The sequence below is a fragment of the Pan paniscus genome, chromosome 1 (assembly GCF_029289425.2).
Source record: "Pan paniscus chromosome 1, NHGRI_mPanPan1-v2.0_pri, whole genome shotgun sequence".
Taxonomy (NCBI): Eukaryota; Metazoa; Chordata; class Mammalia; order Primates; family Hominidae; genus Pan; species Pan paniscus.
The window spans coordinates 65,756,747-65,784,619 of record NC_073249.2 but is presented as its reverse complement, the minus strand read 5'-3'; the positions used below and the strand labels follow the sequence as shown (position 1 = coordinate 65,784,619).

Sequence of the window (27,873 nt, the reverse complement as noted above, 5' to 3'; positions counted from 1 at the left end):
AGCCACTCTTCTGCCCAACAACAAAGTTTAATGGAGCCATTCCACCACTTACCTTGGAGCCCCGTTCAGTGTCTGACAATTCTGTCAATGAATTCTTCCTGAAAGCTCACCTAAACTCCTCTTGCTCTGTCCCTGGGATAAGAGGGAGCACCATTTTTCACGTAATCTTTTGTAATATAATGTACTAAAATCTACCATCATTACTTCTCTCTTCTCCAAGCAGGTACAAAAGGACATTGTCCATACTTTGGTTCTTGTCTCAGCTGCCCTACACTGACTTAGGGCCGCGGGCTCACAGGGAAGCCCCTCATATGCCCCTCCTCTCCTGCTGGCCTTCCTCCCTCAGCTGCATTTAATTGAAAGACAGCCGGTTCCCCTGAAATAATAAACATCACCACAAAACATCATGTGGGCGTGACATTTCCAAAGCTGTCTGCTCTTAGTTTTCAGAACGCGTCACCCCTTACATGCTATTTTCTTCTCATATAGCCAGCCTCATTTTAACTTTACTTTGTCATTATTTAACTCCTTAGTGAATTAACTTCTGTCAGGGAGATCACTTCTGGATCATTTCTTTCCTCTGTTTAGTTGGCAAGAATGTCTCAAAAGCACGTTATAGAAAGCCTCCTGGGAAGACGCATCTTTATTTTATAGTTACTAGCGGGAGGGATTTGCTCCAATCATAAGGGAAAAACCATAAGATTCCCAAATTTGTAGCTGAGTGGGAATATTTCTTGTTTTGGACATCAACATTTTACTGGAAGCCTCTGTATTATCTGTCAAGATGGTAACCAAACTTAGAATTCTCCCAGAAATGCTGGGCTCTGTGCTTATGATGAGACAGCCCTGAGAAGGAGACAGCCCTGAGAGGGAGGCAGCCAAGTTGCCTTGCCAGCATGATTGTGTCTCAGTCTTGTTTGTTATCAACCCCAACACATGCCTAACTCTTCTGCCCTACTGAGTTCCCATGAATCCCACTTTGGCCCTTTCATAGTCCTGCCAGGCAATGCCTGGACAGCATCTCCACCCACTGTGCCCAGCCCTCCTCCCTCTTCTGAACTCCAATTCATCCTCCAAAACCCAACCCAAATGTCACCTTCTCAGCAGAGCTGCCCTGACAGTCCTCCTCTGCCCATTTTGTTCATCTCTGAAATAAAGCCATCCTGTTTGGCAGCCACCTGCTTTATGTTGCTCCTCCATTGGACTGTGGGCCCCATACAGCAGTAGGGACCTTACCTACTTCTCTGAGCATCTCAGTGCCCAGCACAAAGCCTGCAGCAAGGCAGTGTGCACAGCCTGGTTTTTGAGATTAGGGGTAAGCTTGATCTAAAAATTCAAGCAGTCACTGAGATCAACAAGGATTTTCTTTTTGTTGCTGCTGTTATTTTTCCCCAGGAAAAAGCTCTTTGGCCTTGGACTGGTATCACAGTATCTCAGTATCTTTTGATGAATGGATAGGCTGACCTGTAGCACAAAATGCAAGATGGACACCTCCACTCCCTCCCAGTGGGGGCTCTCTTCCATCTTTCTGTACCTTGGAATCCTTTTCAGCTTACATAACAGTACCCATCAGTTTAAAACAACCCTCACTGCACAGTAAGGGCAGCAACCACCCTCCCCTCATTTGCCATGGGGATCACACAGCAGTGATGGTTCCCCCTGACCCTGACATCCTTGGTCAAGGGCAGACCTGGTAATCTCTGCAGCGTTGGCCATTGATCAGTGCCTGCGGAAGCAATTGACAATCATATCTTTGAGCTAAGTTTTTTTTTAATTTTTCACAAAGAGCTCCAGAAGGCAAATAGTTTATCACTTCCCCACCCTGAAATAGCACGCAAGACAGATGATGCAGGGGAACGGGTGTCCGCTCTTTCTTGTTCTCAGAGCTCCTGCAGCAGGCCTGAATGAACCGCAAGCGGGGCCCATGCAGCGTGTCCTCTGCAAAGTGCAGGTGTTCAGTCCACACACAGCAGCACCAGCACTGCTGATGTCACGGTTGTCTTTCCAGAAGATCCCACGTTAGATCCCAAGAGAAATCCAGACAGGGTTTAGCCTCCAGAGGCAGAGAGCGGGTGCCAGGCCCAGATGCAAAGGCCTCTATACTGACGCCCTCACATGACACCGCAAAGGTCAAATGTCAAAGGTCAAATGTCTTGGCTTAGGACTATAAGGGAGAGATAGGACAAATAATGAGGTCAAGGAACCTCTGGATTGCTGAAGAGATGACTTTAAAAAAAAAATCACATCTGCGGCTCACAATGTTCACCAGAAAAGAACACTGCTTGGGATTCTAGACCTGAGCAGGGAGAAACAAACCGGGCTAAAGGAGACAGAACTTTCTTCACAGTAGAACAGTCCTAGTCTAAAATGCTAGAATTTAAGTCCAAAGTCTTTTAAGAATGAGAGTTCTTAAATCTGTCAGACCAGCTGACAGGGGAACAGGAAAAAAAAAAATTCTCTATTAAACAAAACACCACAAAAATCAACCCAAACTTCCTTCGACCCCAGCACCCCAGCCACCTCCCACCCCGTTAAAAAAATCATTAAAGTCATGCACACATGCACACACTCAAATATGAAAACAAAAACCAGATACCCAAGGAAATCTTAGGAATCACCTAAGGAATTTTCACTCGCTCCCCAGATGCTCTTTCTGTTTTTCTGGGGGTGGGTGGGAAAGGAAGTCACACTGACAGCTAAGTCTAAGCGGCACAATTTAGAGTTGGGTGAGTTCCCTTTCCTCCAGCGGCCTAGCTTGCTGGTCAGTGTAGAAGGGTACCCACAGTGAGTCAGGAAGGAAGGCCGAGGCTGGCGTCTGGTGGAAGGCAAGCTGCCTCTTGTCCTAAAGTGGGGACCCGCCCCTCACCTGGGGAGGTGAGGCTGCCTTGACTACCTATTTGGTGATGAGACAGCTTGGTGATCACTTTCTCTAGACTCTGAGCCATGCTGTTCAACCTTAATGTGGCAATCAGTATCACATGGGCAGTGAACTGAAGAATTAGGTGTCTGGCTTAAAGTGTATCTTACACTCATACACTAAGCTTGTGTATGTAGCACCACCTGCCTGTGGACTCTGCTCTGAAGGGCCCTCCCCATGAGTTTAAGTGTGAAGCTCAGGGTTTGGGGTGTGCAGGGCCCCCCATATGGCTGCATGGTGCATGGACAATGATGAGGAACGGTGCTGGTATGGGATGCCTGGGAGGGTTTTTCTGGAGACAAAAATTTACAGATTGAGGGCATGAGAACATAAACTTGAGGGAAACCACCATGATCTATACTAGGATGACAGATTGTGGAGTGGGAAGAAATCGTGTAGTCCAACTCTGCATTTTACATAAAATCAATCTGTGAAGAAAGCAGAAAGGACTCTTAGGGGATATCTTTTGAGAAAGGGTGTCCGCCTGGGATTCTAAGAGCTTCCCTGGTTGCTGGCCTAAATCAGTTGACCAGCCCTTTGTTTCTGACCAGGTTTCTCACCTGAGATAGAGAATCATTTGTTTCCAGATAGTTCAAATCCCCCATCCACAGGCCTCCCCACAAGAACCTGGCTGGGAAATTCAGGAGAATCAGATTGCCGAACCAATGTGTCCACACCCACCACTCCCCCGGGTGCCGTGGAAGTCTGCAACATCTGTTTCTCTGCCTTATCCTAAAGACAATATCTTCACCCATTTTGTAAAATAAATAATTCAAAATATAATGAAAAAACCCTGGCAAGGATAATTGCTGGCCTGAAAATGTGCTCTGTCTCTTAGCAGTGACTCACAGAACTCACACCCGCGGTGGGTTCCCAGGCTAAGGGGTGGAGCGGAGAGCGTGAAGCTCTGTAGCAGCGCGCAAACCCGGGACAGGGCAGGATGCACAGCCAGTCCTCACCCTTTATATATTACATTTATCTTTATAAATAGAGCATCCTGACTCGAGTGGCCATAATAAAAAAGCCAAACATTGAGTTTTTTCCCTCAAATACCTACACAAACTGTCAAATATCTACTAAATTATATCCATATGGCAAACTGGTCACCTCTATATGAGAGCTCCAACTGCCATGATGGTCACAGGCCAAGTCTCAGTCAGACCCAAATACCCACCCCTACTGGATAACAGGGACTAAGATTTTTTTTTTTTAAATCTACTTTTCAATAAGACTTATGACAGAATCCTTTAAATAAAAAGCCAAATAAATATGATTTTAAGTGATTGATTCCTGTCCCCCAAAAGTTGCACACACAAGTTTTCAATGTCATATAAAACGGACAAACTAGACCAATAAGTGTGGTCTAGTTGGCCTGGCTGCCTTGACTACGTATTTGCTGATGTGACAGCTCGGTGATCACTTTCTCTTGAACAAGACTCTGAGCCATGTTGTTCAACCTTAATGTGGGAATCAGTATCACATGAGTAGTGAACTGAAGAATTAGGTGTCTGGATTACAGTTTATCTTAACAGTTTCCAGAAAACCTGTCTTTCAGCCGTCTTGGGAAATTTGGGTTGAATTTCCTTATTTCCTTCCATGGTCAAAAATATGTTAATTTCGATCTATCACACTAGATCACTTTGGTTAGATGACTGTGACCACTAAGAACAAAACAAAACAGAAAACTGGAGCAAACAGATGAATAGCCCTTTAGAAAAACCAGAGGATGTTGAACTGATGTGGGCCACACTCCCAGGGAGCCTTCATAGCTCATCCCTTGAAGGCACAGTGTCCAGGGAGGTTGGCGGTGGCAGGGCCTCTGTGTTCTTGGCATTGCTGTAGATGCGACTTTGCTTCCGGGACTTCCAGGCATGTGTCCTATCCCAGTCGGTGGCCACTGTCTCATTGTCCCAGATGGTGGAGGTCTCCGTGTCACTCAGGTACCCCGGCTGGCCTGTGTAGTGCGTAGGGTAGATGAGCAAGGGTTCTGCAGAGAAGGCTTTCAGGTCCCTGGATTCATAATACTCCTTGTACTCGGCTCTGAAAACAAGAAGGTGGCCGGACACATGAGGGGGCAGAAAGGAGACTTATGGAACAGAGACAAAGAGTGAAGGAGTCCTCCTGGTTACCTCATGAGTTCATTTCATTATTTCAATTGTGTCATTTGTGAAAAACTTTAGCCTACAAACACAAATATTTCTTTAAAAGCTTTCCAAAGACAAGCTCCCAAGCAAAAAGATCGGGACATTTCTGACGTATTTGAATAGACTAGTTTAAAAGATGAATTTCAGGTCTGACTCCAAAAGTTAAAAAGTAAGCCCTGTTAGACCATAATGATAAATAAATACGATCACTTCACAAAAAATGCCCTGCTTTGGGATTAATAAATGAGACACCTCACATCTGGACAGCAGTGATGGGGCATGTGGCACGTGGAGGCTTAGAGGCACGCAGGCTTGGCTTTGTGCTCTAGCTCCCTGCTCACCACTCTGGTTCCAACAGGTGTAAAGGAGACGGATGACTTGGCCTCCCTCTCAGGGCTCCTGTGCAGAGTACATGAGGTGACATCTGAATGCAGTAATTTCCCTTTTGTTTAGGGGATAATGGTTTGACCTCCATGTTTCTGCTAGGACACAGAGATAAAGTCAGTCTCTGACATGTTATATACAAGAGGGCACACAACTCCATTTTTACTGAGGACAAGAGACAAAATGAACTGGTGGCAGCATAGGAAATCTCAACAGCTAAAATGAGACCATCTAGTGACGAGATCACCCAGCAACTGAGAGAAGGGGCCAAGGTTATAACGAATGCTGCTCCATTAATGAATTTAGGAATCATTCATTAATGATTTAGGAGCTGCTGTTATGTGTAGCATTTGGACTAGGCTCTAAGGACACAGAGGCATAAGACTGTTACTGCCCCAAAGGGTTTATAGTTTATTGGGGAGATTGACAGGTAAATCATTAATTGCCACACCTTTTGATAAGCGCTAGGTCAGGGTAAGCTCCTGGGCTATGGGAGCCCCGAGCATCACACTGCCCTTCTTCCATGGACATCATGCTCAGGTATCAGGTCCACACTCCCTGAACCTCTTACACACCCCTGTGATTGCAGGAATCACAATATATCATGATGATTTGTTCATGAGTCTGGGTTCCTGACCAGATTGTGAGCTATGCAAAAATGGGTATCTCTGCTTAGCCAACAGTACCCAATGACCTGAGCCAAAGGAACTGGAAATTTTGAGGTGCTTAGGAAGATGGCCTTCACCTTGAGGTGTATGAGGTTATGGAAATAAGAAGAGCAAAGACAAGGAGGGGACCAAGGACATTACATTCAGTTCAACTACAAACTGGATATTACAAGAATCTCTGGGCAGGACACTCACTATCTCTGCCTCACCTTCCCATCTGTACAAAGGGATAAATCACCTGAGTTAGGCTCTCTTAATCATAATTATGAGAAGATCATTTAGGAAAGCAGTACAACTTTAGAAAATATCAAGTACTACCAGAAATGGAGAGCATAATTCATGAAGAGGCTGTGCCCAAGGGAAGGCAGGTGGTTCAGGGAGACTCACACAGGATGCTTGTTGTACATGATTGGCAGAAACTCATCCACTGGCAGCATCTTCCCAAAAGGATTGGCTCCAACCAGCTTCTGTGCTCCTTCCAGAGAGATGACGTAGCCCAGGGTCCAGTAGGAATAGTCGGCTTCGACCAGGTTTGCCACATTGGGCACTGCTTTCTCTGGCTCCTTTACTTGCATCCTCTTCCTACCAATATAACTGTAAGGAAATAGCAGAGGAGAAAAATTCCACCTTGACTATTATGCCATGATAAGGATGAAGAGCAGCTTTGGTTTACATAGATACCTCTGAAATCCTGGACTGACTCTGTCTGTCATTAAATGATGTATCACATCCAAAAGTGGATCCAATCGCCAGTCATGACTGCCATCTGCCATCACTGGGGCCATTTTGCTAGCTCCATTTATCAACACCCCCACTATTCCTGCCTAGTGGACGGTTTTCAAGCTGGAAAGTAAGATGTCATAAGATTAAAAGATCTTTCAGATCATTTCTTAAAGATGGGATGGGGCTTCCAGCTGTGTTTACAGAGGTTGGAAAGGCACAAAAAAAGGCCAGATGGGAGAATCCTGAGGCTGCTGTCTTCAGGTCCCCAGAGTGTCAGCCTTGGATGCCTTCTGCACAGCACTCCGAGTGCTGGTGGGAAACACAGGACCAAATAAGCTGGGGGAAAGAGTCAGTCTGCAGTGAAGGTTCTGGGAACCCAAGAGTGGCCCTAAGGGGTTCCTTTTGGGGAGGATGAATGACAGCTCCTGACAGGCATTCTCCTGCCTCACACTCGTCCAGCTGTGGCCAGGCTTCCTCCCAGACATGCTGCTCTAAGAAAGGCCCCCCAGGCACCTTCCGTCCTCCGTGAACAACTTCTACAACACAGGATGCACCTTTGGCCACTTCCATCTTCCCTAGTCTACCCATGGATCTGTGCTCCATTACTTTTGTCCGGAACCAATTGACTTGGGCTTGACTGGAGCAACCTGAGGAGTTGCCTCCTTCTTGCCTGCCAGGTAAAGCAGTACTTCCTCTATTTTGCCCTAAAACAATCTCTTTCAACATTCAAGGGATTCCCCCTTGTGAAAGCATCCCAGGATTTGTAGAACAAGTCTATGTTCAATCTTCAGTTCTTCTGAGAACAACAAACATATATCCCCAGCCACTCTCTCTTCAGATTACGGAGTCTGAGCTTCTCTCGTGTCTCATCCAGTGGAAGGGAGACTCTTATCGAGCACTTGAGAGGAACTAGAGTGATAGAGGTGCTGAGTTAATGCTCTAACTTTAATTAATTTAATTTTAAATGTTGAAGCTGTGTGAAATATATATTTTTTTTCCATGAAACAAGTTCATTGTTTTGGTAGGACGACAGTTTACTTTTTTTTTTTTTTTTTTGAGATGGAGCCTTGCTCTGTCGCCCAGGCTGGAGTGCAGTGGCGCAATCTGAGCTCACTGTAAGCTCCGCCTCCTGGGTTCATGCCAGTCTCCTGCCTCAGCCTCCTGAGTAGCTGGGACTACAGAAGCCCACCACCATGCCTGGCTAATTTTTTGTATTTTTAGTAGAGACGGGGTTTCACCGTGTTAGCCAGGATGGTCTCGATCTCCTGACCTCGTGATCCACCCGCCTCGGCCTCCCAAAGTGCTGGGATTACAGGTGTGAGCCACTGCGCCCAGCCCAGTTTACTTAAACAGCTGAAAATTTAGCTTCTGGATTGAGAGGTGTTCTAAGTGTAAAATACATACCAGATTTTGAAGAGTTGGTACAAAAAAAAAAAGAAGGTAAACTATGTCATTAATGGTTTTAAAATATTAATTACATACCAAAATGATGATACTGTTTGGATATTTTTGTTAAATAAAATGTATTAAAACTAATTTAGTCTAATTTATTTTTACCTTTTTAATGTGATTACTAGAAAACTGAAAATGACATATGTGGCTTGCATTATATTTCTATTGAATATTATATTATATTTCTATTGAATCTCCCTCGATGATTCCAATGACTTGTTCTATTCTTCCCTTTTATTATTTTCTTTTCCTGGAAAGATGTAATGTGGCAATCATGAACAGCTTATTACCTTTCATGTTTTAGGTTTAGGTAACATTTGTTTCTTTTTTGTTTTAGAAAATAACAGGTACAATTTAAAACTGTTACAGTTCTTTAAGACTATATAATAGATTTTAAGGGGATATTTTGACTTGATCAACCTGTGAAATTTAGAAAACACTTTTTTCCTGTATCCTTATCAAGACAACTGTTCTTCCTTCTTGCATCTGTCGGTACTTTGTCCTGAGAAATGCACCCACTGAACTATATGTGAACGGGAACGTATGCCAGCTCTAAACCTTAGATTCCCTGGGCTCAGTCTTCTGTGATTATGAGGCTTAAGTGAAGTTGCCTTTATACAAGTCACGTGGACATCAAGTAGCTTCCAGGCCTGTGAGGCCTTAACCACAGGCTGCGGAGCCATCCACTGAGAAAGGCTGAAGTGCAGTGACTTCTGGAGGATATAGGAAGAAACAGTGATCTCAAGGGACTGTGCAGAATGCCAAACCAAACCACATGACCACATGACTGAAATCTGACAGGGCATAGGTGTCTTATTACACAGTGACGCATTAGTTGAGCCATTGCTAGGTTTCTTCTGAGCTCAGAGTGGCCCATTTTCTGAGGGAACAAGTATTCCACCTGGGCCCATAGTTAAATACCGCCTGCGGGTGGGAGAAGCAGGGACAGCTCCTCTGCTGCAGCTGCTCCAAAGAAGCAGGCTCAGAGTTGATGAATTGCCTTTGACACACAGCTGGGAGCAAACACAATGCTTGGGAACTTTCTGCTTCATTGGAGAGAAATTGAAAGTGTCATCTGTTTTAAAAAGAAAATGAGAGAGAGAAAGGAGGAGGCAGAGGAGGAAGAAGAAAAAGGAAAGAGGAAGGGAGAGAGGGAGAGGAAAAATGAAAGGGAAGGGAAGGAAAAATGAAAGGGAAGGGAAGAAAAAAGTAGAAGCCACTCAATTCCCAGAGAGTAGACAAAGAACATTAACTAAATGTCAGCTCAGAGCCAGCACTCCCTTGGTGAGCCTGGTTTTCCTGCATCAGCCTCAGACCCTTCCCCAAATCTAGTTGTCCATGTTCTTCATGTTTGTGCAGCCCCATTTCCCAACAGAGGAGCTCCCTGGCTGACCCTCTAACCTCCCACCTTCTCGGAAGCTGCAGAGGCAACCTGCTGTCCCGGGAGCTGAGTCTTAAATATGACACAGGACTTTAGAGCTTGAATAAATGGCCTCTTCTCCAGCTTCACACCCACTCCATGTGCCACGTTAATTGAGGGTGGGATTTCTGCTGTGCTCCTAAGTAAGTGCTCAGTGCCACACCTTGGTTCTGTCTGAAGGTCCCTGATCTGCAGGCCGACTCCAGGTCTCAGACAATCTTCCACAGTTTCCCACCCTGAAGAGTAGAAGGATGCAAAATCCAGTGGCTAACCTCTACCCATTTTTATTTCTGAGAACATTTATGGAAAGAAAACTAGATAAGTGGAAGCTTAAGCTGTATCTCCTACTGGCTGTGGAGGTGGGGCTCTCTGCCCATTGGAAAGGACTGAGTGCTTCTCAGAGCCCTCTCGTAAGATCATCTTGTCACTCACATCAGTTCCCAGTCCAGCTGAGCCTGGTCAATGTTATCCATCAGCTTCATCAGCTTCTTCTTAAACTGATGCTCAAAACGCACATCGTCTTCAATTACAAGAGTCTTCTCTAGCTCTCGATCAATTACCTGTAAAAGTCATCAGTAGGAAGATACCCTATGAAAAGTTTGAAACCCAATTTTTATTAGATAAATAAGTATTAAAAAGTCACGAGTCTAGTAGCACAGATTCATAACTGGAATCTAAGCAAATGGCCATCAATAGTAGAATAGATAAATAAACTTTGGCATATTCACAGCAGTGACGATATATGATCACAATTAAATGCAACGTTATAGGTGAATCTCCTAAATGTCATGTTAGGAGAGTACACATACTGCATGACTCCATTCATATAAGGGAAAGTACACACAAAGGTAAAGCTATTCAATGCCTTTAGAAGTCAGGATGGTGACTGCCCTTAGGGACTGATGACCAGAAGGCAGTACGGGGTGGGGGGGTGCTTGTGGGATGCTGGTTACCTGCTTCTGGATCTGTGTACTAACATGGGTGTGTTGTTCGGTTTGTGAAATTTCCCTGAGCTGTATCTTTTGATCTATATATTTTTATACCTATTTATCACATTTCACTTAAAGTTTAAAGAAAACAAAGGCAGGCATAGACTGGATCATTAAAAGAGAAAGTGTTCAAGGGGCCTTTCTTCAGGGACTTTCTTTTTGGTTGTGGAAACTGTTTATCAGGAACCCCACACACCAATACCCCCTCCGGATATGTCTTGATCTGTAAGACAGGGGTTCCACTTCTGGCTCTGCCACTTCTTACCTGGACAAGCTACTTAATAATTTCTTCTTCGGTTAAGGTGGTCTGTCCTTCCCAACCCACCTCGCATGACTTCTGTGTGATTTCTTGTATAAAATCACTTAATAAGTGATGTCATAATAGGTATAATAGAAGGCATTCCTGCTAATGATGATAATGAATTAATAAGAGCGTGGCACATAGGACATGGGTGTCTCCCCCGTCACCATCCCAAGTGGCACCAAAGCTACTCCTCCTTGCCCCTTTGTTGCTGGTCTTGGGTCAGAGGGAGACACAAGGCAGGAGCAGCTCTCACGCACATTTCCAGAACAGTTGCGGGCTCACTTTACATCTGGCCCTAACTCACCTACGATAGCCTGCTTTCCTTTCTCCTCATCATAAAACTGCAATCTGAATAAAGCATTATTTACCTCTTTCCAGACTGAGTAGTGGCTGAGAAAGCAGCCGATTTCACCCCTTGTTAGAGGCCTGGAGGAATAGGGATCTTGATAGCCAGGCAGCATTTCAATATTCAGTGCCTTCAGCTGGCTTGTGTTGAGTGCCCTGCAACACATAAAACACGTCTGGAAATTAACAAGTCAAAGGTCCCCACCACAAAGGCCAGAGAAAGAGAGAGTTAGTTCTGCAAACACCCCTCCCCCACACAGACAAAGACCGAGAGGCTTCCCTTTATTCCTTACAAGTTCCTCCAGGCGAATGTGTCACACTAGTATTATGAGGTCTGGGAAGACAAGAGGGTATCATACTTTTGTGTATCCCTCATAGTGCCCAACATAGTTCTAAGCATCATCAGTTTTTTGACAAGATTTAATAAGTACACTCCTATGGAAATTAGTTAAAGTACTGCAATAATCCAAGGAGTGTTTGATCAAGACCTACTGCTGAATCTCTGTTAACACAGTGAGCTTTGTGAAGTTCACAGCTGCCCTAATCCTAACCTGTTCACCCCAGCCCTACAAAAGCCTTGAAAACCAGTAGCCTCACAACTAAGAGAGCGGCAAACCCCACCAACCCAGAAGCCACTGGCAGGGACAAAATGGACTGAGACTCCCTTAAAGACCTGCCCCCAGAAAATAATCTCTATTCAACCTGTCTAGTAGCTCCTTGAAAAGCTACATTCTCAGAGCTTGTCTTGATTTGACCTGACTCAGAGTTCATTTTCTGTGAACAGCACTATCTACAGGTCATTTGTCAAAACCCATGAGCAACAACTGTTTAACATTACAGTTGTTTGAGAAGCATTATCAGCTGATGCTAACAAGAAGCCCACCAAAAAACTTAAAAGGAAAAACCAAGGAATAAGAGGTCCATAGGGAGTTTGATTTGCTCCAAAATATCCCTGAGAATCTAGAAGGCCCCAGGCATATTCAGGGCTGTCCACACGCCCAGGAAAAACTTGAGAAGTCCCTAGTCTCTCACCTCTGGCTGACCTTAAGGATCTGGAAAAAAATGTAGTGAAGGCAAATGAATAAAACACTGCAATGAAGGAAGAATTTGGCATAGTAAGTTTTAAAAATTAATACAACCATGTGGTATCTATAAGAGGCAGCCTTTAGATTAAAAGACAAACATAGGTTGAAAGTAAAAGAATAGAAAAAGATATACCATATAATCAGCAATGACAGAGCTGGCAGAGCTATGCTAATATTGGGCAAAATAAATCTCAGACAAAATTCATGCTAGAGCCAAGGAAGGACATTTTTTAATGATAAAAAGGTTAATCTGCGCTGGGAGTGGTGGCTCACGCCTGTAATCCCACGACTTTGGGAGGCCGAGGTGGGCAGATCAGAAGGTCTGGAGATCAAGACCATCCTGGCTAACACGGTGAAACCCCATCTCTACTAAAAATACAAAAAATTAGCCGGGCATGGTGGTGGGTGCCTGTAGTCCCAGCTACTTGGGAGGCTGAGGCAGGAGAATGGTGTGAATCTGGGAGCTGGAGCTTGCAGTGAGCCAAGATCGTGCCATTGCACTGCAGCCTGGGTGACAGGGCAAGATTCCATCTCAAAAAAAAAAGGTCAATCCATCAGGAAGGCATAACAATTATAAATACATATGCACCTAACAGAACCTCAGAACCATGAAACTGGAAGAATTGAAAGGAGAAACAGACAATTCAACAATAGTAGGGGAAGACATCAATATCCCACCTGCAATAATAGAACTAGGCAGGAGGAAGACAGGGAAACAGAAGACTTGAATAATATCTTAAAATAATCAGACCTAGTAGATATCTATAGAACATTCCACCCAACAATAGCCAAATACACACTTTCAAGTGTTCATGGAACATTCTCTAAGAAATACCATTTTTTAGACCATAAAGACCATATAGGTCATAAATTCAGTGTCAGTATACTTAAAAGGATTGAAATCACACAAGGTATGTTCTCCAACCTCAATGGTTTGAAATTAAAAATCAATAACCAAAGGAAACTTGGGAAATTCAGAAATGTGGAATTAAACAATACACTCCTAAACAATGGGTCAAAGAAGAAATTGCAAGAGAAATTAGAAAATATTTTGAGATGAATGAAAACACAGCATACCAAAACTTATGCGATACACTTAACATAGTACTTGGAGATATAGTTACAGCTGCAAATGTCTCTAGTAAAACAGAATATCTCAAATAATAATCCTCCCATCCATCTTAAGAAACTAGATAAAGAGAAAATTAAACCCAAAGCAAACAGGAGGAAGAAAATAATAAAGGTTACAGTACAAATAAATGAACTAGAGAATAGAAAAACAATAGAGAAAAATCAACAAAACCAAAAGTCAGTCCTCTGAAAAGATCAACAAAATTGACAATTATTTGCCTAAACTGATGAATTAAAAAAAAGTAAACTCAAACTATTAAAGTCAAGAATGAAAGAGGGGTCACTCCTACTGACCTTATGAAAGTAAAAAAGGTTATATGATAATACTATGAACAATTGTATGGCAACAAATTAGATAACCTAGATGAAATGGACAAATTGATAGAAAGGTACAAACTACCAAAATTGACTCAAGAAGAAATAGAAAGTAAATAAATAACAAGAAAAGAAGTTTAATTAGTAATAAAAAAAATTTCCATAAAGAAAAGCCTAGAACCAGATGGCTTCACTAGGGGTTTCTGCCAAATGTTTAAAAATTGTTAACACGAATCTTTCACAAACTTCCAAAAAAAAAGAGGAGGAGGGAACACATCCCAGCTGATTTTATGAAGCCAATATTATTTTGATACAAAACCAAAAACATTATAAGAAAACTGCAGACCAATATCACTTATTAATATAGATGTGGAAATCTTCAAGCAAATACTAGCAAGAGAATCCAGCAATTTATAAAAGGAATTATGCAGCATGACCAAATGGGTCCCAGGATTATCCCAGGGTTGCAAGTTTGGTTTAACATGTGAAAACCAATCAAAGTAACGTACCATATTAACAGGCAAAAGTCACATGTTCATCTTAATAGACACGGACAAACCATTTGACAAAATCCAATACCCTTTTATGATAAAAATACTCAACAAAATAGGACTAAAAGGGACCTTCCTCAACCCAGTAAAGGCCATCTGTGAAAAACCCACAATTAACATCATACTTAGCAGTGACAGACTGAATCCTTTCCCTCTAAGATCAGGAACAAATCAAGAAACTGCACTCAACAGTTCTATTCAACATTGTACTTGATGATCCAGCAAGGGTAGTTGGACACGAAGAAGAAATAAATGGTATCCAGGTTTGAAAGGAACATATAACACTATCTCTACTTGCATGTGACATGGTCTTGTATGTAGAAGATCCTAAGGAATATACACACACAAAGGAAAAAGTACTATTAGAACTGATAAAAAGGGTTCAGCAAGGTTGCAGGATACAGGATCAATATACAAAAATCAATTGTATTCTTATTCATTTAGCAATGAACAATCTGAAAATAGAACTAAGGAAATAGTTCCATGTACCATAGCATCAAAAGAGTAAAATACTTAGGAGTATATTTAACAAAATAAATGCAAGACTTGTATACTGAAAATGACAAAACATCATTCAAAGAACTAAAGAAGATCTAAATAATAAAAAGACATTCCATGATTATGAATCAGAAGACTTCATATTGTTAACACGGAAATATTCTCCCAGTTGATCTACAGACTCAATGCAATTCCTATCAAAAATCCCAGCTGCTGTTTTCTTTATTTGTGGAACTTGACAAGCTAATTCTAAAATTCATATGGAAAAAGTAAGGGACCCAGAATAGCTGAGACAAACTCGAAAAAGAATAACAAAATTGAAGGACTCATACTTCTTAAATACAAAGCTACAGTCATCAAGACGGTATAGTACTGGCATAAGGATAGACATATAGATCAATCAAATAAAATAGAGAGTTCAGAAATAAATCCTTACATTTATGGGCAACTGATTTTTTACAATGGTGCCAAGACAATTCTACGAGGGAAACGAAAGTCTTTTTAACAAATGGTGAAGGGACAAATGGATAACCATGTGCAAAAGAATGAATATGGATCCCTGCCTCATGCCATATACAAAAATTTACTCAACATAGATCAAATACCTAAATGTAATAGATAAAACTGTAGAACTCTTAGAAGAAAATTTCGTGAAGTAAATCTTCATGGCTTTGAAATTGACAATGGATTCTTAGGTATGACACCAAAATTACTAGCAACAAGAACAAAAAATAAATTGGATTTCATCAAAATGAAAAACTCTTTTGCTTCAATGCATACCATCATGAAATTGTGACAATCGATAATGCATAAAGTTAAAGAAAATATTTGACAATTACATATCTGATAAAGGACTTGCATCCAGGATATATAAAGAACTCTCACTACTCAACTAGTTTCCCTGGTCCATGTGGTCTATGAATGGGACTGGGGTTCTTGGAGGTATTTGAAGCAGTGGTTCCTAAACTCTACTGCACCCAAGAATAGGGCTGACAGATTTAGGAAGTGAAAAACACAAAACACTCAGTCAAATTTAAGTTTCAGATAAATAATGGATAATTTTTTAGTATAACCAAGCCCCATGTGATGTTTGGGACAAATTTAACTGGCTATCCAGTATTTTATGGGGCAATCCTATCTAAGAATCACCTTGAGGCTTCTTAAATGCAGATCCTGGGTCCAGCCTCAGAGAGCATAATTCAGCAGGTCTGAGATGGGACTGAGGGAGCTTTCCCCTTAACCATCTGTGGGGACTCTGATGTGAGTGTCCAGGTCACACTTTGGGAAACACTGATGAGATTCTCTAAGGGAGTCATAAGAACTTCAACAGCTGCTAGCCATACTCCTTAGTTGGAGTTATGCAAATAGAAAACAAAGCTACTGATATTCTAAACCAACATATAACATGGAAAGGCACATTTTATAAAAATCTATGCCTTGAAATAGTTTAGGGTGTCAAATAAAAGGGCAAAGCCGAACAAGATAAAAAAAAGAAGGGATCTAACTAGGTTCCCTGTGTTACTTTCCTGCCATATTTCCAGGAAAAGTGGCCACTGTGATCGGTCCAGGCAGATTGTGGCAGGCATCTCATGCAACAGGAAATGTACACCTTTATGCATTTTTCCATCTATTTTCTTCAGATTGACCAAGTTTCAGCACTTTATGCTCTAATTCAGCTCTGAACACAATTCTGAACACATTCCTTCTGTTACACTACAGAAGGCTGAAAACCACCACAACTGTTGCAAGAACCCCCAGAGATGGGACAATCACATCCAATGTGAGCCTTCAGTGTAATGAAGACCAAAGACCACTGGCTGGTGAGTGGATTTCAGGCCTGCTCTACAGGATGAAATTAACTTAAATGCTACTACAGGTGGCCGTTTTGAAAATATGACTATCCTCTAATGACCGAAGAGACTTAGAGCCCCACCTGGGACTAACTCTCTGTCAGAGGAGACACATCCACACTCCAATCACATCTGCAATGGGAGAAGAAACCCAACTCACTTTCCATCCACAGCCTCGACAATCTTGACCTCAATCTCCTGTTCATACAGTGTGCGCAGCATCCGGTCCCGCCTGTCCTTTCTGCGTTTGAGGTTTATCATGAAAATCTAATGCAAGAAGGAAAAGGGAAAAGACACATAAATTACTCAAGTCTTCTTTAGGCTGTTTGAAAAGTTTAGTAAATGTTTTAGATAGAAGAAGGAGTGGAAAAGATAGGAAGAACTGTCGTGAAAATTCATTTCTATCTCATATCAGTGTTTAAGGTAGATGATACTAATTCAAACTGAATTATTTTCAAAACTCAACTCTTTCTAGTGACTTAACTCTCTTTGTTTTTCTGATGTTCATTGATAAATATGTTCTCCCTTCTCTTGAAATAGGAAAGTTTAAAAAACTACTCTTTAAGAAGTCAAAGGACAATATGATCCTATGTTTAGAAAAACCTAAAGATGCCACCAAAAAACCATTAGAATTGATAAACAGCTTCAGTAAAGTTGCAAGATACAAAGTCAACACACAAAAATCATTAGCATTTATATATGCTAACAACAATCTGAAAAAGAAATAGAAAAAGCAATCCCATTTATAGTAACTACAAAAAAATTTAATAATACTTAGGAATAAATTTAACCAAAGAAGGTAAAGATCTTTATAACGGAAACTATAAAACACTGATGGAAAAAAATGGAAGGATATTAAAAAAAGAAAGATATCCCATGTTCATAGATTGGAATAATTAATATTGCTAAAATGTCCATACTATCAAATGTGATAAACAGATTCAATGCAATCTCTACCAAAATACAAATGACATTTTTCATAGAAACAGAAAAAAATCTTAAAATTTTCATGGAACCACAAAAGACCCTGAATAGTCAAAGCTGTCCTGAGCAAAAAGAACAAGGCTTGAGGCAGCACACTACCTGCCTTCAAAATATTCTACAAAGCTATAGTAACCAAAACAGCATGGTACTGGCATAAGAATAGACAACACGTAGACCATGGAACAGAATAGAGAACCAGAAATAAGTGCACACATTTACAGCCAACTCATTTTCAACAAGGACAACAAGAGTTACAGATAATGAGGATGTCCTCACTATTGCCAGATTTAATGAACCATAGAAGTATCTAAAGCTTTGTGAATGCCTTTACACGTAAATCAATGTTTTAATAAGGTCCTTTTGCTACAAATAGTAAGAAACTCATTTTAAATGTTAACCTAGTGACTTTAACGGCCAGTGAGAAATGATGATGACACATAGCATGGTAAAGCAGAAATCTATAGAAACAAGTCAGGTGGTGTTGACTTCATCCTGACTAACCATCTGGATGACTTTGAGGAGACATTAATGTTTATGGGTCCAGTTCTATAAAAATAGGGAGGTGCACAAACTCGTCTTTCAAATTCAGTACAGATTAAAATGTTTAAGACAGGTGGTTTATAATAAAGTTGGCTTTTGCTATGGCCAGAATAAAGGAGAAACTTTGTCTTAGAACCAGTCTGGAGTTCAGATGGTACTGTGTTAAGGTTTGGTTCACATGGTCATTCTGAATGCAGTCATAAATATATGTTTCACGGGAATTAAAAGCTACACTAACTAAAATTTCAACCCTTCCTTGCAAAATATTCTCATTTCTATCCATTTATAAATCCCTGGGTGTAGAAACTGATGGAGGAGCAAGATATTCCCTTTGAAGAAATTGTCCACCTGATTTAGGGCCAAGTAGATTAAGTGCATCCTAATTTTACTACCTTCCTTGTTTACCTAACTGGGTAATTATTTTGTAAAAAACATAATTTTCTGTGGTGACTCTATTTGCCTCATTACTTGGGACTTTATAACTTAATGGGTTGTGTTCTTTTAGTCAGAATCATACTGTGATGGGTCATGCCTCATCGCCTAATTTTCCAGATATGGAAAGGAAAGGGCATTTTCTCAGGTATAAACATGAAGCCACCCGAGGTCACTGTAAGAGAACAAAAACAGAACAGAACAAAAAATCAACAGAAATAAATCCAAAAAGGCCCCCAAAAACAGAGACCTCCAGTCTGGGAAGACTTTCAGTAAATAACAATCCAGTTCCAGTCCCTGCCAGGACAAGTGCAATAAAACTGTAGCCACGAAGTAAAAACACAGACGGCTCACTCACACTTAGTGAACAGTAAACAGAGAAAAGAGCGTCAGAGCCAAATGCAGCCCAGACACCACCAGTGAGGTCACAGAGTCCGAGGAGGATTGAAAAGCCCCTGAAAAGCCCTTTTTCTACCATGCTATCTCTGTTCCATACAGAGAGGTGACTAACCTCAGACTCAGGAAAGTAGAGTCTCCGAGCCTGTGCCACTTCATGGAGTTGGCCTTCTCCTGAAGGGCTCTAGGAGTGACCCAGTCCTTACACCGTGTCCTGCCCAAAGAAGACTGGAACTGGAAGATCCTGGTTTTGTCTTATTTTATTTGCTTTGGTTTGGTCCTCATAGGGATGTTTTTAGGAGGAGAAATGAATCTATGTAAGGACACTTGGGTCCTTTCACCTAGGGAGCCGAGAGAGAGCTGTAGGGAAGGAAAGCTACAGTAATAGGTGGAAGCTGGTCCACGGTGGGTGTGGGACAACCTTCTCTGTAGCCCTGATCATTTTTAAAAACTATTTGCAAATGAGTCTTATTCCTCTCTACTACATGTAGCTCATCTCTTCTCATTCTGCCCTTTGTGGAAATACCATAGTAGCTGTTAACTCTTCCCCACTTAATAATCATGAAATATTCTTTCCCCCTTCCTGAAGTATAGCTCCAAATCAGTCTTACGGAAGAAATCTTAATTCCCAGTTCTAGCGTCAAATCCCTTTGAGAAGGCTGTACTCTGGGGACATGTACATATATGTATGTATATGTTACCATGTGATAAACAAGGCATCTTCCTTCGATTAATCAGTGGCAATTAGCACCAAGCTCAAAGCCTGATCTGTTACATATCCAGAGTCCATGGAAGAGTTCTCAGTTTGTGGACTCCTGAGGCACTGCCCTAGCTTCTAGACCACCAAGCTCCTTCTGAATACTGTTCAGCAGCTACAGGGGACACCCATGAGAGAGTCAGTGATGTGGAGTCACAATCCCTGCCAAGTATCTGTTACGCATATTACCAGGAGGGGAACCTCTTAATATTTCTGCTTCATTCTTTATACAACTAAAACTTAATAATAAATACTACCCTTAGAATATTATTAGGAAGTTCTTGCCTGCTGAAAGGCAGAATTTTAGAACAAATATGTTTTTTTTTCTTTCTTTGTCCTCTTAACCCTGCTCTCCAACCTTTTTCCATGGAAGAATAGTAGAAAGAAAAGAAAGCACAGAAAGTTCCAGAATAGTTTCCACTTGCTCAGATGTGGCAGAATAAAATTAAAGTCCTCCATATCTAAAACATGTATCCTCTGTATCTTACTCTTGAATTTTGATAAAAAGGTTGATTAAAAATATCACAATATCTGCTCCTAGAAAATATCAAATTCACTTTCATTACTAAACGGTAATTTCTTTCTAAGTAAATGATTAACTACATTTATCATGATACTACTTTTTTTAAGATAAGGAAACTGAGGAACAACAAAAACCAAGTAGTTTTCCCAAGACCTCAGAGCCATTTCAGCAGCCAAGCCAGTCTTGCTGGCTCTCAGATGCAAGCTCAGGCTTGTGTTCCAAAATGAACACACAAGCCTGCACACGCGTGCATGTGCACACACATATAGACACCTTTCCTACCTCATCAAATCCCATCTTGTCTGGATATTTAGGGACAACTGAGACATACTGGGAGGGTTCCATTGGAGGACGGTCAACTGGAAGACACAAGAAACATGCAGAGTGCTTTGTTAATGAAAGGGTCAGAAATCATAATTCCATCCGCATGCCTGATCTCTAGGGTTGGAATATAACTTGGAAATACAGGGCAGGGGACAATGGCAGCAGTTCTCCAGGATTGAGTAGCCACACAGGAACCCTGCTGGTCAGGGCACTGGTTTCAGGAGCATTTGATTATATGGAGATTGCAACATTTGCTCCACTTCCCTTAAGACTTATTTCAAGAATATTTGGGAGGCAGTTTAGGATAATGGTTAAGAGGAAGGGCTCCAGAGTCGGATGATCTGGGTCCAAACCTTGGTTTGCGAAGGAGTAGGAGAGTTACGGGACCTCTTTAAGCTCATTTCTTTGGTATAAAATTGGGATAATAGAAGTGTATCTGTGTTATAAAATTTAAATGAGACCTGCGTGCAAAGCACTCACCACTTTAACACAGTAAATGCTCAACAACTCTTAGCTATTACTTACTATGGCCCATGATGAAAGAGCTCAGAAATAGGCTAGAATTTTTACTGAAAAACACTTTTTTCTCTGCATTTAAAATTGTCAAAGTGGGGGACTATTTTTATCCCACCTGGGCAGGTTTAGCTGTGGGTGCACAAAAGGTCCTTTGCTTTAACAGGATCTAACCATGGAGAGCTGGCCCATGTCTAATGGGAAGATTCCAGCTGGGAGTGACACTACTTCTTCAATAATGAAAGTTTTATTTATTTGATACTCTAAAAAAGCTTCCTTTGCAAACTATGTATTTTAAAGTTTGGAAGTAATATTGGTTAAGAAACCTGAAAAGGCCTTGAAGAATGTTTAGTGTTATACAAATTCAAAGTCCTCATTTGATTTTCCTTAAAGGGATAATACAAAGAAAATTTAAAATGATAGCTGGTAACTGGGTTGTTGAAAGAACTATGGGTAATGGCCATGACTACTGTAACGTATCTGTTCACCTCTATTCCAGGCACAGGAGAGGAATACACTCTCTTGCCCTTGAAGTTACTCAGGGCTATATGACTTTCTGGGGAAAGTTTATAGTGTGGTGCTGCTGCTCCACTCTCCAAGAGCTCCCCCGACACTGCCCCTGGTCCCACCACTGTGCTCATAGCGGCATGTGTGGATATGGATAGCAGATGCGAATTGGAAGCAGCCTGGAACATTGCATCAACACATGAAGGGCAGCTCCCAGGAAAGACACCTGCTCTGCAGACTTGCATAGCAAGAAATAAGCCATTGTTGTATGAAGCCAATCAGATTTTTATATTCCAGCATAACTTTGCCCATCCTGAGATACTGTCCAAAGGGTATGATCTGTTTAACTTCACTGAAATATTATAGAGAAATCCTGACATCCAATTTTACTTATTGGCGAATGATGCGAAATTCTAGAACATAGTGAGACAGAGTTCTTAGGCCAAACGCAAGAGCTGGTCTCGTTACTTCAGACTTGACACGTACAGTCATATTTCTGTGCATATGCAGTGCATGTCTTTGTCTTCCCAATAGCAGCCCAGAATATTCTGGTCCTTTCTGCTCCACTCCACTCCTTATTAGTTTCTTTTAAAATCAATAGGGAGGGTCCACCAGGTACAGGGTTAGGTTTTTAAGAGAAAGAAGCTTAATGTACCAGCTTCCTCCTGTTCATGATATTGTCTGAGGAACTGTCTCACTCTCCCTCCTGGGGCCTGAGACTTGGGAAGATGTTATATTTTGAGTTACCCATTCTAGGCTGCTGGTCTCCTTTGGACTCACATGGCCTGTGTGGCTTTAACATTTCAGCCAAAGAGACTGCTTTTAGCCACTTTGTTTCCATCAAACATAGGCAGTCATTGCATTCACAGGACAAGTGTTGCAAAAAAAAAGCCACAAGTGGTTGGCTCCCGAAAGTCATCACTGAGCAAAAATATCAGAGAAGTGTGCTTGGGTTTTGCCACTGAAGGCAGCAGTAAGCCACAGAGGAAAACAGGAAGTGATACAGTGAGTCAGACCTAAGAAACTTAGTCTGTGGGGAGAAGGATGTATCTTTGCTGACAACAGACTTGAAGGTTAGGTATATCCTGGCTTCTGTTTGTAGTCATTTCTGACTCCATCTTTCATAATTGATCTGGTCTCTCATTAAATCCCTTCCTGGAAATAATCCTTCCCTGTACTGCCACTTGGGACAATGGGCTTCATTGCTTTCGGGATAGTTTCAAGATCTAATGTGAATAATTACAGCCATTGTTACAGAGGTCTTATCACTCACAGAACCCAGAGTTCTGTGAGTGATATATATATGTCACATATATACTTGACATATATAATCACATATATTTAATGTTCACATGTACCATGGGATATGTATGAGTGTCTCTATTTTTATAGACAAGGAAACAAACATTAAATAACTTGCCCAAGATCACAGAGCTGATAGAGCTGGTATTTGAACCTAGGTCCTACTCCTTTACCGGAGCTCTTAATTCCCATTCCACATCATCCCCAGAGCTAGTCCTTGGTGGCCACTGGTATTAGCCAACCAGGCAACTGGGCTGGGTCCAGAGTAGCTCATTTAAGCCCAGTCATGTCTGGGATAGTACATGATAGATTGTACTTGGATCAAATCCTACCGCTTCTTCTCTATAATTTCTCCTGAACTTCTTCCATGTTGCAGCCTAGCTTGGGTCCTTACCCACTATGCCTGGGCTGTTTTTGATTTTTTTCAAACACTTACATGCTCTCAGTCTTTCCTATTCTAATTAATCATGCTCACTGTTGTCAAAATAATCTTCCGCCGCACAGCTCTGTTCTCAACCGTAACAGTCACACTCAACACTATATTTAAGGGCTTAACAGGTTGCTAGGTGTTTTCATAGTCACCATGTAATTTTATCTTCACTTTTTTGTGGTGGCTGGTTTTTTTTTTTTTACAAATAAAGAAACTGAGACCAAGCCAGATGTAGACTTGTCCAAGGTCAAATACTGAGTGATTGGCAGAGCTGGAACTCAGTTTTAGACATGACTTCAAGTCCAAGTATCTTAATAATTTTTACATGATGTACTGTTGTCTCAAAATGTCAATACTGAGAGCAGGTACCTGAGACTTCCTATCACCTTATGCAAGAGTAATCTCCTCATGCTTTATAGACCATTTAAATCTAACATCTTTATAAGATCTGGCCTCCTGTCATTCATCTCCCAAAGGCAGCACATCCCCAAATTCTCTGTGCAGCTTCTAATGTACTAAATGAGTTATCACATGAAAAGAGATGGGCACCAGTGCTTTTAATAAGTGTTAGTCATTGTCGTCATAACCCTTCTCCCACCTCACTCAAATTCTTCAACTCTGATTTCTAAAACTCCAGTCTACAATTCAGAAATTCCCTGACCATCCCCTTCACAAGATTTTCAATTCTCGTCCACTGATGCCTGATAAAACCCTAATCCTGGTTAAACCCGTTGCCCACTTACTCAGCACCAAGAGGACTACTGTGAGAAACATACACAATTGTGTTGACTGAGTCACTTCAAAGCTACAATCACAGATGTCAAATTGGCACCTGACACCACCAAATGATGTAACTGTCCTTTCATAGTAAATTTATTTTCCCACTCTTTGAGAGATTGTATCTTTTGCCTTCTCTCTCCTAAAATCTCCAAAATCCCTGTCTAGCTCATGACTGGCCTATATACTTCAGAAAGAAAATATTCAAAATCAAATTAGATCTACCTTTTCAATCCACCTCAAGTCCACAAACCAAACTGCATGTGTATCAATACATTCTGCCATCCCATCTGCCACAGTAGATGAAGTTTCTATCTAGTATAGCCTCTGCAATCTTGTTCTGGGCTGCAACCCAGGACAAAAACCCTCTTGTTTTCACCTTACAATTACCTTCTCTTCTACATCATCAAGATCTCCTTATATATTGGATCCTTGTGACTGGCATACAAACATACTGTTATATTTCTATTTTTTTTAAAAAACAGTACAAACAACCTAACCAGAAAAACCTTTCCCTTGACCTCTCACCCCCAACAGCCTCCATCCGATTTCTCCATTTCCCCATCCCATCAAGATTCAGCTTTCTCATCTCCCCATTGGCTTCTCTTCAGTCCACTTGAATGGATTTGTGTTCTCATCATTGCACTGAAGTGGCCCATGTCAAGGTCATCACAGACCTCTCTCTTGACAGAACCAATGACCAATTCTTTATCCTTATTTTCCTTGGCTTCTCAGCAGCATCTTGGCTCCGTCTTGAAACACTTCTCAATTTTTCCTACCAGCTCTCTGGCTGTTTTGTCTTCCCCAGGGATCTGTCCTCTTCTCATCCTGTGTTCTTTTACTACATGAGTTCAGACTGTTCCACAGCTTCAAATATCCTTCTGATGCTGATGATTCTCAAATATCTGTCTCTAGCTGGAGTTTCTTCCCTGAACTCCAGACTCATATATCCAACTATCTTCTGCCTTTCTATTTAGATGCCTATTAAATATCTTAAGCTTATGTGACCAAAACTACCTCCCCACCCCCCAGTCTTTTTCTATAAAGTCTTTCCCATCTCAGTAAATGGTGTATCAGGCTAAAATCTTGGACTCATCTTGATTCCTTTCTTTCCTTCATGGACTGCATTCAGGTCTCTCTAAGTCCTGTTGCTCCACCACCAAAATATATCCTCAACCTGTCTATTTCTCATCAACTCCTTGCTAGAGCTCACATCCCAATCACCACCATGTCCCACCAGGAGAGAGGTACTGGTCCCCTACAATCTAGTATCCTCACCACAGCCCAAATGATCCTTCTAAATGCACAAGTCACATCAGGCCATGCCCCCTCTGCCCCACCCCATCTTCCACGGATTCCCATTACTCTTGGAGTAAAATCTAAATTCCTTACCATGGCCAGAATGTTCGGTGTGATCTGGACATTTCTTCTTCCATTACTTCATCTTCCTTGACCCAACTCATTCTTTATACCCCAATTATGCTGGCCTTTTGTCCCTGGAACACCCCCAAGCTTTTCCTGTCTAACAGTCTTTACATGTGCTGTTCTTTCCACTTGGGACATTCTTCACCCAAATATTCATATGGCTGCTTCCCAGATATATTGTCTATTGTCTAACTCTCTGTGTTAGAATATAAGTTCCCTGATGGCAGGGCTTCTGCCTGTTTTGTTCACTGCTTTATGCCCAGCATCTTGAACAATCTGTGGGGTACAGTATGTGTTGAATAAATCCTTACAGCCTGATTATCTCTTCTAACACCTTCATTGGCTCCTTAAGATAGGAATTCTTCTTTAGCTGAAGAAGAATTCAAGGAGTACAACAATGAAGCCACTCCACCCTCTCGAACTTTATTTCTGTCTACTGTTTTAAGTCAGCTCTCCTTCAGAATGAGAATACTTCATCTTTTCTTGGTCTGTTTCCTCTGCCTGTAGTGTCCTCACCATACCACTCTTCTTGTTTAAATTTTACACTTGTACCCAAGCTTAGCCTAAGAACCATTAGGACTTGAGGCTCTCCTGGAACACACAGGCCATAGCAATCTCTCTCTATCCCAAATTCCTATTTCTTTGATATTTTCTCCTTTCTCAAAATGCTATACTGTGTTGTTAGTGTTTTTTTTAACATCTGTCTGTTTCTCCTATTAAATCATACATACCTGAAAACAGAGAATTGATCATAAAATGTTTTGAATCCCTAGTACCTTCAGAGAAGACGCATACATTACAGGCATTCTATGTTTGCTCACGAATAAAATGCATGTACTAATGCAAGCTTGTTCGACCATGGCCCGCAGGCCACATGTGGCCCAGGATTGCTCTGAATGTGACCCAGTACAAATTTGTAAACTTTCTTAAAACACTATGTGATTCTTTTTGTGATTTTTTTTTTTTTTTAGCTCATCAGCTATTGTTGTGTTAGTATATTTTATGTGTGGCCCAAGACAATCTTTCTTCTTCCAGTGTGGCCCAGGGAAGTCAAAATATTGGACACCCCGTTCCTATTCTTCAATCAGTATAGTCTAACAACACTATTAGCAGCCATTTATTTACTGCTCATTGGGTTCCAGGCACTATGCAAAGTGTTTTTAACACCTAGTTAATCTTTTATTAGAGAAGGATACTTGACTGATAGGATTTTGTCATTACCAACTTTTTGTCAATCTTACATGGACTTCTAGGCCATATTTCTTCATTATACACCTCAACATTTTATTTTTCCAACATTTTCTTACTCCTATTGTGTTCTATATTTTTAAAATTCAGGACAGAAGGTAAGTATAAGAATGAAATAAAATGAGATATGTAAAGTGCTTAGCACTAGAGGTGGCATGTGTTGGGAGATCAATGATGAAAGCTATAATTTACAGGTTCTTCTCAAATGAACTCCACCTGGCTAGCATGGTAGTGTGCATATTTGTAATTTACAATCATTAAAATCTTTATTGATGACATGTGCATTTCTGTGTACTGAGAACTTATACTCTCAGCCCTGTGGGAGAAAACAAGAGAACATAAGGTCTGGCTGGCCTCTCTCTGAGGCCAGAGAGACTCTCCCTACTTGGGAGTCGAGACCGAGAGCCATGAAACAGGGATAATAAGGGACAGCACTTTATCGAGAGGTAAATGGAGTCATAATAATAGCAACACCTCATTATTTTATGGAGTTGATATAGTCTTTTATTTGCTCTTCTCAGCATTGCAAAATCACTCTATAGATGAAGAAACTAAAGTCCTGAAATCTGATTCTCCCTTCAAAAGCGACAGTGTCTAAGTTCAAGCCCATTATTCTGGCTTTGGGTTCAGTGCCCTTGTCAATACAGTTTTCATTCATTCATTTGCTCATTTGTTCATGCATTCAGCAGATTTTTTTTGGTAACAACTACATGCCATGCACTGTGCTAGGTGCTTGGGATACAAAGCAATAAGATGCCACCCATATCCTTTAGGGCCTAGAACATAGGGAAAGCGGCAGAAAAAGTATGTATTAAAGACATTCACAAAGGAGATTCCTGAGGGCTGGTTCAAGAAATACTGTCACAGTGAACCAGCTCCTTATTTCATCATTTCATCATCATTCATTCAGTCATTTAACAAATATTTGCTGGGCATCTA

The 27,873-nt window shown here is 41.3% G+C and overlaps 1 protein-coding gene across 5 annotated transcripts in view; it reads right to left on the bottom strand.

The window, feature by feature from the left end:
• The window catches only part of COLGALT2 (collagen beta(1-O)galactosyltransferase 2), a 109,164-nt gene that overhangs the window by 5,901 nt on the left and 75,390 nt on the right, over positions 1-27,873 (bottom strand). For 4 of the 5 annotated variants that reach the window (XM_034942264.3, XM_034942269.3, XM_034942275.3 and 1 more), the window contains 6 exons: positions 20,691-20,767; positions 16,937-17,043; positions 11,370-11,502; positions 10,141-10,268; positions 6,501-6,707; positions 2,385-4,957 (listed from right to left, as the gene is read on the bottom strand). In XM_034942264.3, coding sequence (XP_034798155.2) covers positions 4,681-4,957; positions 6,501-6,707; positions 10,141-10,268; positions 11,370-11,502; positions 16,937-17,043; positions 20,691-20,767 — 929 coding nt within the window. In that variant the 3' untranslated portion in view covers positions 2,385-4,680. Of the gene's footprint in view, positions 1-52; positions 4,958-6,500; positions 6,708-10,140; positions 10,269-11,369; positions 11,503-16,936; positions 17,044-20,690; positions 20,768-27,873 lie in introns of those variants that run through there. The other variant, XM_063603554.1, reaches the window with a different exon arrangement.